This window comes from Gracilinanus agilis, chromosome 6 (genome assembly GCF_016433145.1).
Source record: "Gracilinanus agilis isolate LMUSP501 chromosome 6, AgileGrace, whole genome shotgun sequence".
In the NCBI taxonomy this organism is placed as follows: Eukaryota; Metazoa; Chordata; class Mammalia; order Didelphimorphia; family Didelphidae; genus Gracilinanus; species Gracilinanus agilis.
In genome coordinates this window covers 277,347,385-277,362,283 of record NC_058135.1, presented here as the reverse complement: position 1 = coordinate 277,362,283, position 14,899 = coordinate 277,347,385, and the positions used below count along the sequence as shown (strand labels likewise).

The window sequence follows — 14,899 nt, the reverse complement described above, 5'->3', positions numbered from 1 at the left end:
CTCTCTCTCTCTCTCTCGGGTTTGCTGACTGCAAGCACCCGGAAGGAGTGCCTGCCAAACACCTGTTGGATTTCCCATACCTGTCCTTGCTTCTGAGACCTGTGTTTCCCTTGGAAGAAGATCTTTGAACCTGACCAGCTATCTGCATCTGTCAGTAAGCAGAGGTCTGAGTCCATCTGGACTTGGGACCTTTCTCTTGTGTCCCTGTCTAATCTGCTACAGATCAATACCTCTAATAATGATCAAGAGAGGTTTGCTTAGTGTGGGATAGCAAGACTTAGGGTTCAAGGTTTTTAGGTGAGAGAGGAGAGGGGAGACAGAGTAGTCCATCAATTCTCTGAAGATCCTTCTGGCGAAGGTTTAGTTCTTGGGGTATTTAGATAGTAAATAGTGATAGAAATTCCCTTTCCCCTCCAAACTTCTCTTTGAGAATAAATTACAACTACTCATGACTTTTGCCTGATCTGTGACTGAGTGGTCTGTGTGTTGGACCCTAGACCAGGCTGAGACCTGGTCAGTTAACTGCTGGCCCTCAACTCACATGGTAAAACCTTTGTTACTGGCCCAAAGTAATTCATCTCCCAACTATCCCTATTACATATGTATCTAGGGACTTGTTTCATGAAATGACCTGTTTGGAATAAAATACAACCCATGATGCAACTGGAAGGGATATTTCAGCACACAAAGTCCCAGATGAACACCACAAAAATTCTCCATACAAACCCACTTGAAATAAAATAAATTAGTAAATGTCATGAAATTGCACAATCAAAAACTGTTTACAGTGAAGATCATTTCACTAATTATGATTTTTCTCTAGAGATTTTTACACAAGAGACTCTTGATTCTTTGGACTTGATTACAGAGATGCTTGAGGGAGAAGAACCTCAATTCACAATAAAGGTATAAGCCATCTACCCAGAATAATGCAGAAGACCTCAGGCATCTCTATGAGGAGTTTGCCCATGCTCAGGTGAGTTTGGCCATTTGTAGGATCAGGTACTTCTAGACTACAACTCAGCTTTCCAGATATTTGGTTATTTTCATCTCTTTGAGGGAGAAGTTGGGTGATAATGAAGGGTGGAGGGAGGTGTGCCTGAATAGAAGCTTGAAAGCTGTGGCAGTAAAAATGAATGAGTATGGCTGACATCTCTAGGCAATTCATAAGAAAAAGGCTACAAACACTGAAAGAGTGAAAATTGTTCTAAATGACTTAAAAGTCTTTCCCCAGTTTAGCATAGAATTATAATGCCATAATCTGTATAGAAAGACAATGATGGGGACATCTGGGTAGCTCAGTGGATTGAGAGCCAGGCCTAGAGATGGGAGGTCCTAGGTTCAAATCTAGCTTCATGCACTTTCTAGCTGTGTGACCCTGGGCAAGTCACTTAACCCCCATTGCCTAGCCCTTACCACTCTTTCTGCCTTGGAGCCAATACACAGTATTGAGTCCAAGATGGAAGGTAAGGGTTTAAAAAAAGACAATTATTATTATCATATCTGCCACTAATAGCTTATGCTTACCATAGTCTATCAGACAAATAGCATTCAAATATTTATTTGAACTACTAAATCAAGAAATGAAACAAAAATATCTTTTTCAAAATTGTAGAATACATACCTAATGATTGCATATCACAGAAGGGAAGGGATTTGGAATACAAAGTAAATTTATTTTTAGAATATAAAATATTGGTTATCAAATTCGAATTGGATGTTGGAATGGAGTAGAATTTCAATAATTACAAGGTACTAGAATATAAAATACCATGGCCTACAGGAACTAAAGAAGATAGAACCGTGGATGTCAGAGCTGTGAGAAAGTCTAAAACCTATCATTTGACAGAGGAAGAAACTCCAAATGGTCCCAAGTAGAAAATTAGATATTCTAGATAAACTAACAATAGATTTAAAGCTGAAAGACTTTTTTCATGGGATACATAGTCCAATTTGCTTATTTTGTAGATAAGACCAAAATTAAGATCTAGAGCATTTGCTTTTTTGCTGTGTCACAATGCACCAGTTAAAAGCAGAAGGATTCAGAGAAGGCCTTTCTCATTTTAAACCTAGGATTCTCTTCATTTTAAATTTGTTGAATGTAGAGGGGGTTTTATACAATGAAAGTATACTAGAAACTCTTACCTTTGCCTACTTCAGAATTGGTTGAAGAGTCTGAAACCAAAGACTATACAGAATTGTGTGAATTGGGAAAGTGCTGGTTGTCTCTGTTGGGTACGGAATGATCCTTTATTATGGCTTATTACTTCTTATGTGCTTGTGTTCTTTAGTGTTAAGCCCAGAAAGCCAAGGGAATATACATGGCCAGGCTTATTGGCCTGGGGGAAGAGACATTTTCACCAACTGCTAAACACTAATTCCTTTCTAGATCTATATAATAGTGGATAGCATGCATCCCTGATCAATGATTATTGCAGTTAGAAGATTATGGAATCGTGGGAAGGAATTTTGGAAAGAACAGATGACAGAAGGAAGGCTGAATGTGTGGCAACTAGCTGGGTGACCCTGGTTAAATGACTGAATCTCTGTTTGCCTCAGACTTTTCAACTTAAAATAGGCACAATTAAGTTACATCTCCAGGGTTGGGGTGAGAATCAAATAAAGTAAAAATTAACTTAGCACAGTGACTAGCCCACAGTATGTATGACATAAAGGTGGATTGTAATTGTTATTGCTATTAGCATTATCATTAGAATCTAAGCCCTCTGATTCTAAATCGTGATCTTGGCATGACGATTACAATATCCTTTGCTATCATTATGACCGTGAGTCTTTGGTGATTTACAGAAGCATGTGATCATAGTTTTTGCATTGCAGGGAACATTTATTTCCTCTCCTTTCTATTTGTTTATTTATTTATTTACATTTGTAAACCCTTAACTTCTGTGTATTGACTCCTAGGTGGAAGAGTGGTAAGTGTAAAGCAATGGGGGTCAAGTGACTTGCCCAAGGTCACACAGCTGGGAAGTGTCTGAGGTCAGATTTGAACCTAGGACTTCCCATCTCTAGGCCTAGCTCTCAATCCACTGAGCTACCCAGCTGCACCCCCCTCTCCTTCTTTTTAAAAGATGAACAAACTGAGGTCCAAAATGATCAAGTGATTCTTTCAGGTCACAAATGTATGAAGTTAGTCAAGATGTGAGCCAAGATTATTGCACTCTATTTAGTTCTGTTGTCCCCACGGTTTCCTAGTGTGTGTTATTGTGAGTGTGTTGAGTTGGTAGGGATTAATATGAAAGTGGTCAACTTGGAACCTGAAATTTTGTAGAGTCCTGTCCTCTGAGTGGATATCTTTGCAAGTGGGATGTCAGACCTAGAGAACATACTGGGTCTAGATGCTGATTGAACCCCTGGGTTTTACATATGTATATAGCATTTGGATTCTTGTTACCACAATATTCTTCTGATGTCTAGAATCTGATTGGTTTATAGAGTCTGAGCCTCAGTTATATGAGAATTTAGAGTGCTGCTCATAAAGGTTAAGTGATTTACCCGAGGGAAAAATGTGATTTTTTTTCCCCATGAAAATAGGGGACAAAATCATTGACTGAAACAGAGGGGAGTAAGCTGGAATTAGGGTCTTTTGGAGAAAACAGGTGTGGAATAGATGCTGGGAAGACAACATATTTGACTATTTGGAGGATTTATACAAGGGTATAAGTAGCAAAGCTCTCCTGACCCTGTCTCCAAAGTTTAAAGCTATTTGTATAATAAATTGACTGACTCTGAACTACTGCTTATACTGCTGATAATTTTTTTTTAGATTGAAATGTCTTGACCTGCTAGATGGAACATCAGATAATCACAGGATCCTAGAAAAGGTTCCTTCTATTAATTATAAAAGTCAAGGGTGCAGGTATATAGCTCAGTGGATTGAAAGCCACACCTACAGAGGGGAGGTCTGGAATTCAAATCTGGCCTTATACATTTCCTATTTGTGTGACTCTAGACAAGTCACTTAACCTCCATTACCTAGCCTTTACCACTCTTCTGTCTTGAAACCTATACACACTGATTCTGTACTGATTCTACTGATTTTAAAACAGAAGATAAGAGTTTTAAATAATAATAATAGTTATCATTTATATAATTCCTATGTTTTAAGCATCTTATACAATGTGGTAGCAAGAATTCAAAAGCTAATGACCCCTATACACACATATAACCCAGGGGGGCAATCAGCATTTAGACTGAGTATGTTCTCTGGATCTGACATCTCCCTGTGAGGTAGGTGCTATTCTTATCCACATTGTATTAGTGAGGAAAATGCAATTGAAGTGAAGTCATTTGCCCAGTGTCATAAGCTAGTAAGTGTCTGAGGCTAGATTTGAACCCAGATCTTTCTGAATCCAGACACAGCACTGTATTCTGTATAGCTTGGCCAACATTGGTTCCTATAAAAATATATGATGAATTATTAAAGGAATGGAAAGCAGTAATCTCAATGTACTAGCATAAAATGATTAAAAATAGGACATGGGAGTTTAACTTCATTTTCTTTCTTGACAGTGTAATTAAACAGCTATGTATATAATATGTTTACTAAAGATATATTTTATCTAGATTTCAGTTAATTACCTGTTAAAGCCTCTCATCTGTCCCTATACAGAAGACATAGAGATTGTGGCTGAACAATAAGCCTGTTAGGGAGATTTGGAAATGACTGAATGATTGGAGGTTACATAATCATTTATGATTCAATGTCTATTTTGAAGGAAACTTTACAGTGGAGTTGTCCAAAGATCAGTGCTTTGTTCTCTGCTATTTAGCATTCCTATTGGGAGCTTACATAAAAGAAGAAAGAGAATTCATGTTCAATTCACTGAAAATACAGTTAAAAGTGATTGAAAAATGTGTAATAGATTCAGAACAAAAAATAATCTTGGCAGGGTTAGATGGTAGGATTGATCTAATAAATGATTCCCCCCATAGATAAGTGTAATTTCTTAGGTTCAAAATGTCAGTTTCAGAAATACAAGAGAAAGCTCAGTGGTGTTTTGGGTTGGGGCAGAATCCTAGGATATGCCAGAACTGAACATCTGATCCCATCATGCTATTCTTGCAATTCTCCCAGTCTTTAGCCCATCATCAATTCTCTAGGATTTGTACCAGCTCATTTGCTTTACAAAAGACACAGGGACATTTTGCTGAGAACTCTTGGGGACGTTTGTTCCTGCATCCAGAGCTGTCATGAAGTGTTACACAAGTCTTATCTTCACATCCAGGGTACAAACTCCTCTACAATGGTTTTATTGGTGTCTTATTTAATATTCTCATAGATTTTTTGTGTCTAGTATAATAGACAGAAGATATCAATCCAAAACTCACTAACATACCAAGTTAATGAATAGAACTTACCAACTCTGCTATCAGGGCCTTGCCTATAGATTCACAGATGCTGGAATCAAATGCTGCCTTTGAGGTCAATGACCTGTTTGACTTTGAGTTAACATGGCATAATCATGTGGCCTTTTATAGTTTTAGGTATGGATCCTGCTCTGTACACTCTACATTATCAATATCCTTGAAAAATTGTATTCATAATTAAAAAGATTATTCTAGATTTGGTAAAGCTGAGAGAATTAAAGAAGATCTGTCTCCTTTCCTGACTATTGCCATTTATAAGAAAGCTAAAGAACTCACTAACTTTTTTGGCCTCCATATCAAAATGTTGACATTTATTATGGAGTACACTCAGATCTTTTTACAAGCTACTATGCAACCATGCCCACTGTGACATGTATTTATAGTTGTTTTTGTTAAGTCAAGTGAAAATATATATATATATATATATATATGTGTGTGTGTGTATATAAATATGTTTGTATATAAAGCATATATATTTAATCTTATTCCAATCATATAAATTTTCTAATCAGTTAAGCTATTTCTTGTACTTCTCTATTGGCTTTTTTTTATCCTGGGACTCCATTTTAGGAGCATAGGGCCACAACCAGTAGGCAATGGGTCATTCAGGGTCACCCAGCTGGGAAGTGTCTGAGCCCGGACTTGAACCTAGGACCTTTCGTCTCTAGGCCTGGCTCTCAGTCCACTGAGCTAGCCCAGCTGCCCCTACTTTAGGTTGCAGTTTCTTTAGCAGATGTAGTTTTTACAGGGTGGGGTTGCTAGCCCCATGCCCAACCCTCCTCCTTTTTTCATCTATTGGCTTAGGTACCCTTAATAGTTTTTGTTTTCTAAAAACTCTATTATGAGGTCATGTTTGTTTTTATCCATATCATTTGAAAAAGAAAATAAAAATGCCCAGGACCAATTTCTCTAGGCACTTTCCCATAAATTGACTTTCAACAAATGACTGACTTTTGGGTTTGGCCTGGATCTATTATATTATTACTATGGATTTTTTTCTCTAATAATGCTATTTCCAACTTATCCATGCCTGTCCATCTTGTGGGGTTCTTGTTCATGTCTTCTTATAAATTTGCCATGGAAGCTATACCTAGAGTGTTGGAACCCTCATTACTTTATACCAATGTCACATATATAGCAGTGGAACATTTCTGACTACTTACCATTGCTCACCCTTTCTGGGAGAGCAGCTCATCTTCTTCTCTCACATAAATTTCCCTTATAATGTTTTTTTTTTATTTAGATCATTGGTATTCCTTAGCATACAACCATATGTTATACTATATTGATGCCCAACATGTATCTTTTGATTGACTTGTATCAGCTATCCATTTGAAATTCTTTAGATGTAGTTCTAAATATTTCAAAGCCCTATAATGACTCTGGAAGAATATTAGTATTCAAAATATTTCCAGGAGAAACTCAAAATCATTGTAGGAGTTTCACAATTTCCTAACAGACATATGACTTGCTTCTCTCCCATTTAATTCAGGACCCAACCTATTCTTCATTTGTACTGGAAGCAAGCACAGTGGAAAATGAAGATATTTCTTTATACATATTATATAAATGTATATGTATATCTATCCAGATATATATAGATCCATGTGTCTTTATCTATATATCTATATATAATTTAAATAGAGATAAGATTTATCTAGATAAAGATATATCAATAGATCAATCAATTGACTAAAAGCTGGATAGAATTGGAAAAGTCCTAAAGTTCAGATACCTAAATGCAAGTCACAATCGGGGCAATACAATTCTACTTCTACTTCACCATTCCATTGTACATGGTGATACCAAATACTTTTGATTAGTTATAACTCTTTTTAAGACAGTTTTGCACTGTTCTAGAAAGTAAGCAACTAGTACAAAAACAGATGGAAATAGATGACACATGAGGAGCTTGGAATCTCTAGGAATTCCTCCTCCAAATTGTATTCTGTTCTGGGTCTCTTCCATCTCAGTAGAAAACACCACTTTTGAGCATACACACCCTATTGGGTCTCCCTTGGAATGGTTAACATCAGAGGTTCATAGAATGAGATATTTTTATTGTTTTATCTGTCAATCTTTTAAATTTTTTTGATATATGAATGGGACTATCTTATTAGAAGATAGCTCTTCAGGCAATATTTTGTTTTCTCAAAATTATTCTTTTCATAGTCAAGAAATAAACCAAGGGAGAGCTTATATTCTCTACAAACATTTTTCTGTCAATTGTAAAATTATAACTATGTGGTACATTTTAAAATATTTCTTGTAAAAGTTAACAATATATAGTCATGCAAGAGCTATGCTTCCCAACAATTTTAAGAGTCATTGTCTGTCTCAAATAATTTACTTACTGAGAATTACCACTATCAAAATAGCAGAGATTTGGAAAATGTAAAAAAATATCATTGGATTTTAAGTATGGGAGGGGGAGAGAACTGAGATTATGCTGGCTAGTTATAAGTCTATTTTGTCCAAATGTCTGTTGAAATTTAGTAGATTTGGATGAATATGTATTGAGGATATTTAGGATAAGTTTCATGCCTTGTGTAAAGGCTAGAATAGGTGAACTTTGCTTTAATAGGATTTTATGAAACATTTCTGTGTGTATATTTCCAACAAAAGTGTGCCTGAAGTCATATTCACCTGAATTCCACATGTTGAACGATCAATAGTTTGGGCCTTTATATTCATTAGTCAATAATGTCCAGTTACCAGAATTCTGACAAACAGTGCCTACAGTGCAGCAAAAATAGCTTTAGGTTGACAGTAAAGGTATGTGGATTCTACAAATATCCCCTATTCATCATCAAATCCCTCTACTCCCTTAGGTGAGTCATTTAACCTTCCTTGGGCTTTAATTTCTATATTAATAGTATAAGGGAATAAACTTGATCTCTCTTAAGAAACTGAAAAACCTTAGCATGATATTTTTCTATGAAATAGCTGTGTATAAATGTGGGGGTGAATATATGAGTATGTGTATTCATAGGTGTGTATGCATGAAAAACAGAACAAGAAAAGGGGGGAATAAAAGAGAAGAGAGACACTTAGAGATTTGTTTCTCATTCTCATCTATCATTTATTTTAATTCATCTAAGTGGAAAATGATGATCCCTAAGGACATGAAGAGAGGGAATCACACACTGGTGACTGAATTTATTCTTTTGGGATTAACTGATCGTCCAGAGCTACAGCCAATCCTTTTTGTGCTATTTCTAGTGATTTACCTCATCACTGTGGGAGGGAACCTTGGAATGATGGTATTGATATGGATAGATTCCCGCCTCCACACTCCTATGTACTTCTTTCTTGCTAGTTTATCATGCCTGGACTTATGCTATTCTACCAATGTCACCCCCAAGATGCTAATAAACTTCTTATCAGAGAAGAAAACAATTTCCTACCCTGCTTGCTTGGTTCAGTGTTATTTCTTCATTGCCATGGTGATTACTGAATATTACATGCTAGCAGTCATGGCCTATGACCGGTACATGGCTATCTGTAACCCCCTGCTCTATAGCAGCAAGATGTCAAAAGCAGTCTGTATCCGGCTGATTGCTGCTCCATATATCTACGGATTTCTTAGTGGTCTGATGGAAACCATGTGGACATATCGTTTGACTTTCTGTGGCTCCAATGTAATCAACCACTTTTATTGTGCTGATCCACCTCTCATACGACTCTCATGCTCTGATACCTTCATCAAAGAGACATCCATGTTTGTGGTTGCAGGATTTAACCTCTCCAATTCTCTCCTCATCATCCTTATCTCCTATGTCTTCATCCTCATTGCCATCCTGCGAATGCGTTCAGCAGAAGGTAGGCGCAAAGCCTTCTCTACTTGTGGGTCTCATCTTGTCGCAGTGACTGTATTTTATGGGACCCTATTTTGCATGTATGTTAGACCTCCCACTGATAAGTCAGTGGAGCAGTCAAAGATCATAGCCGTTTTCTATACCTTTGTGAGCCCCATGTTGAATCCCATCATCTACAGTTTAAGAAACAAGGATGTGAAAGAAGCTTTTCGTAAATTGGTCAGAAAAAATGTGCTGTCTAAATAATAGCTTGCCTTGATACTCTGATAGATATATGATCTCATCAGTGACAGTAATCTCTCCATTGGTGCATATTGCAACCCTTCTCATCCTCTTCTGCCCTTTTAAATCAATTATTCCAAAGATAGTCTTCCCAATGTGCTAAGAATCTTCCTTGAGTTCTTTTAACATTAGATTGCTATCAATACATTACATAGACTGTCCCTCTGTCAGCTCTCATCTAATGGCTCACCTCCTTGACTATTCATATGTCCTTGAGTCAAGAAGTAGACTTAAGATAAAAAAACATGTATTCTTTTTTACAAAAAAGAAAATAAAGTAAATATTCATGAGAATTGAGAATTTGATTTCACTTTGACATGGTTTATGCTCAGCATTCCTCTTCTCTTTCCCTTTACACACATATAACAATATGGTACAATGGAAACACGCCTGGCTTTGAAGACACGGTACCTGAGTTCAAAGCCTTCCTCTGTCACTTACAACCTGTGTGACCTTAGGAAAGATTTTTTACTACTCTAAAACTCAGTTCCATCCTATAGCCAATGAGGATGTTGAATTAGATGACCTCTAAGATTCCTTTTCTCTCCAAATCTATGATCTCATCATTTACAATTCAGGAAGAATCCTATAGATTTAAAGTCAGAGTATTTGGATTTGAATCAAAATTCTAAAAGTAGTAGCTGCTTGACTTTGATTAGGCTGTTTCTGTGACCTTTGCTGTCCTCCCTTTTAAAATAAGTAGGTTATTATGTACCTTCTAAGGTGGTGATGGCAAACCTATGACACATGTGTCAGACATGTGTAACCATTTTTGATGACATGTGGCCACATGTGGCCACATACAGAAAAGTATGGGGCCACATGCTGAGGATGAAACATTTGCTGTAGTGTAGTATAGACACTTTGTGCATTATAAATGACAATTCTACCTATATTAATTTACCTATTTTGGTTTATTAAATACAGTTATATATTATAATTATACATTTTTGTTATTTAAACTATAAATATCATGAAATTATGTTGTTTTTCTCAAAGTGACACAACACCCGAGTTATGCTCAGTTTTTTGGCAAATTTTGATACACCAATCTCAAAAGTTTGCCCATCACTGTCCTCAGGGAAGAACATATCTTGATGAAGACCATCACTCCAAGGCTCCCCTGCCTCCTCCCATGGGGATAAGGCAAATCACTAAAACAATACTAGTTAGACCAACTACAGCTCTGGTCCATTGATAACATGAAAATTATAAACTGACTCACCAACATGTGATATTTTTAAAACATTTCCCAAGATAGTTAATTTTTCCAGATGTTATTGAAAAACTGTCTTGGACCTTTAGGCTCGATGTTTCTACCTTTAACCCAATATACACTCCTGGTTCTTTGAAGACCAAAATACATGTACTTTATCATCATACTATACTTCAAACAAGATGAATGTTCAGAGATCATCTAAATAATTTATTTTAACTCCTTTCATGGATGCGCATATGTATGTGAGTGTGTGTATCTATTTGCGTGTGTGTCTGTATATACATATACAGAAGGCATCTAGTTTGCTCAGTGGAGAGAGCACTGAGCCAAGAGTCAGGAAAGACCTGAGTTCAACTTCAGCCTTAGACACTTCCTAGTTACGTTTCCCTGGGAAAGACATTTAACCTCTCTCTGACAATCCACTAGAGTAGGAAATAGCAAAGCACTCTATTATCTTTACCTAGAGAACTCCATAGACAATAGAATGCATGGGATCATAAAGAAAAGGACATGACTGAATGACTGAATAATAATATAGATGTATAAGGGCACACATTTGTATAACACATGTCTAGGGAACATTTTATACAAATTACCTTTAGTTCATCCTCACAATAACCCTTCAGGTTAGATAACAGGGATTATTTCCATTTTATAAATGAAGAGTTTGAAACTGGATGAGTAATCAGATGTCTTCATTAACCTGACTGGCAACAGATAAACTTTACCTTTGAACAATATAAAACCAGGTTTGATGTGCCTCCCCATTCCCTCTAATGCAGTGATTCCCAAAGTGGGCACCACTGCCCCCTGGTGGGTGCTGCAGCGATCCAGGAGGGCGGTGATGGCCACAGCTGCATTTATCTTTCCTATTAATTGCTATTAAAATTTTTTAAAAAATTAATTTCCGGGGGCTCCGAGTAATATTTTTTTGGAAAGGGGGCAGTAGGACAAAAAAGTTTGGGAACCACTGCTCTAATGTAAGACAGGGATAACTTGTGTATAAATGTATATCCTCTATTTTTGTTGTAATCAAGTTCCTGTCTAAATCACTGATTTTATACACAGGAAATTATTTTGTTGTTGTTGTTGTTGTTGTTTTGTCTATCATGCTCATTGGGATGGAGCCAACTGACACCTTCTTATTGTTCATAAGATTATAGATTTGGAGAGATGCAAGAGACTTAAGGACCCATCTCAAAACTAAGATCGAGAGGTTATGATTTTTTCAAAGTCATTTAAGTAGAACATGACAGAAATATGATTTGGCTCAGTAATCCTTTGAGATGGGCTGGCAAAGCACTTTGGCATTAATGTCACTTTATTTATCAGCTATGACTGATGACTGAATTAGATTAAAATAAAATCTATAAACTGTGCCAAGAGCTGTCTTAAGTAATGGATATACATACATATATATATATATGTGAAATCTTTGTCTTCTAAGAACTTATATCCTAGAGAATTGATGGTGAACCATTTAGACACCAAGTGCCCAAACCGCATCCTCATACTGTATGTGAGCCACTCCCTTACCCCAGACAGGGGAGGGAGGAAGCACTCCCATTGGACTGCTAGGCAGAGGGGCAGGCGATGTGATAAACATCCTCAGGAGGGGCAGAGAGAGGGATGGGGGCAACCCCCTCTTGCATGCATGCCATAGGTTCAGCAACATGGTCCTAGAGGGACAAATGGCACTTACATAGCTAAGTAAATACAAAAGATATACAATGCATATTCAAAGTTATTAGAGGGAACTGGAAGATAAGGAAACTTTTTTTTTCAAAATATAAATTGTTCCAAATCCTCCCCACTCCTCCCTGCCTCCCCCCAAAAAAGTCATCTTCATTGCTAATTGCTTTGCTTTTATTCCTGTAGAAAATAGAGCTCATATGGAAAGATCCAGTATAAAACACACTTCAGTTCTACAGAGACTGGCCTATTTTCCTGACCTAAAGAATATCTTCTTTATGGTGTTTCTAGGAAATTACACCCTCCCTTTAGTGGAGAATCTTGGGATGACTGTGAAAATTAGTATTGACTACTATCTTCTCACCTGGGCCTATTTTTTCATTAATAACTTGGCAATTGAGGATCTGTGCTGCTACTCAAATACAAGCTCGAAGATGTGGATGAATGTTTTATTTAAAAAGATCCCTATTGCCTTTGCTGGCTGGTTCTTCCAGGGCTATATTTTCTTTGTTCTTCTTCTTGCTCAGCATTATATCTTTTCTGCAATAGCTTACAATAAATATCTGGTCATGTATCAGCCAAGAAGGTATAGCATCATCCCCAGAGGGATCTACATTGGTTTGGTTGTTGTTTCCTACATATATGGACTCATACATGGCTTGGTTCAACCTAAAGTGATACTCAATTTTTTCTTCATAAATACAATGGCATGAGCCAATACTTAAAAAATCTTCTCATAATAATAAAATAATCCTCCAAAAAACAGTCAAAACCAATAACAGCATCAACAACCACAAAATGTGTTCCTTTTGGCAAACTTTAACTTCTTCAGGTTGTTCAGGAGCAATGTAGTTATCCACGTATTCATCTTCTGCCATTGTGTGGATGGAACAATCTGAAGGGATGAAGAAACATTTTTTTTAACCCAAGAAGTATCATGTTTAAAACAGAAATAATGGTAGAAGTTGTTTTAGGAGACTTTTATTGAAGTATTATCTTTATTCCATAGGATTATATGTTTTCAATGAGAAGAGACAACAGATAGCATTTAGTCTAAGCTTCTTCTGGCAAATGAGGACTTGTAGGCTCATAATGCTTAAGTGAATTGTCCAAAGTCACAGAGTTAGTCAATTGCAGGGTTAGACTTTTAACTCAAGACCTGTAATTCCAAATCCAGTGATCTTGTCCAATATTATACAATGATCATTGAAGGTAGTCACAACTTTGTTTCTTCATCTGTAAAATGATCATAAAAGCACTTATATGAGCTACCTTAAAGGGTTGTAATAAGAACAAAATGAAAAAAAAAAGATTGTAGATCTTAAAGTATTTCATGCAATAATAACACCAATACTTAACATTTAAATAGTGCTTTTAATAATTTAAAAATATTTAGATACTTATATTATCTCCTCTGATTATCACAAAATGTGGATAATAGGTGGTATGATTATCTCCACTTTACAGATGAGGAAACAGAGGATAAGAGAAATAAAGTGAATTTCCCAAGAAAACTCATCAAATCTGTGAGTCAGGATTTAAATTCAGAATTTTCTGACTTCAAGGTCAACACACTCTACCACTTAGCTGCTTCCATGGGAAATGCCAGCTATCATCATCATCATCATCATCATCATCATCATCATCATCATCATCTGTGAGACAAGAGATCTGAGCTAATTGACTCAGAAGGTCTTTTTAATTTCATTTCTAATATTCTATGAGTATATGAGTTTTCTATCTCAAAACTGACCCTTGTACTGAGTCAGTAAGTAATTCAACAAGTATTTATTAAGTGCTTTTCATAATCCAAGAACTCTACAAGCTGCAAGGGATAATAAAAAAAAAAAACATAGACATTGTCCTCAAGAGGACTCAAGACAGAATACTATCTCTTGATTTTACTGCCTATATGACCTTTGGCAAATTTTATCTTCTCTGTGGCCCTCAGTTTCCTCACTTATAAAATAATGGAGTAGGACAAGAAAATCTCTAAAACCATTTCCAACTCTAACACTATGATCCAAGTATAATAATATATCCCAGAGAAAGTGCACTCCATATCAAATTAAAAACAAAATCTGGGATGACTATTATTGGTCAGAGACAAATGCCTAAAGTATTTTAATATCATAAACAACTCTAAAATTAAGATTCTTTAACTTTTTGGTCTCAGGAACTCTTTGCACTCTAAAAATTACTGAGGATTCTTAAAGAGATTCTGTTTAGGTAGGCTATATATCTATCACTATTACCATATTAGAAATTAAAATGTTTTAGATATTGTGAAAATAGTTTTGACTTTGTACATCCCATGAACTGATCTCAAGAACCACTGCTCTACAAAATGGAGAGATGTTTGATCCAGAAGATGGCTGGGTGGATGGATGAACCCTCCTACTACACCTGGAGATAAGCCTCATGAAATAAACTAGGCTGGTCCCTAAGACAGTTCATATACAATCCAACTTTAGAAGTGCTTATACTCTGTTGGTGTAGC

At 36.4% G+C, this 14,899-nt stretch overlaps 1 protein-coding gene across 1 annotated transcript; it reads left to right on the top strand.

The window, feature by feature from the left end:
- The first annotated feature begins 8,495 nt into the window (after positions 1–8,495).
- Positions 8,496–9,452, top strand: LOC123251552 (olfactory receptor 1030). The gene has a single exon (XM_044680844.1). It carries the CDS (start codon positions 8,496–8,498, stop codon positions 9,450–9,452), a length of 957 nt encoding a protein of 318 aa, XP_044536779.1.
- Positions 9,453–14,899: the final 5,447 nt, after the last annotated feature.

What these genes read in the sequence shown, in the direction of transcription:
- LOC123251552 (XM_044680844.1), top strand. Translation starts at nt 8,496, where the DNA reads ATGATGATCCCTAAGGACATGAAGAGAGGGAATCACACACTGGTGACT.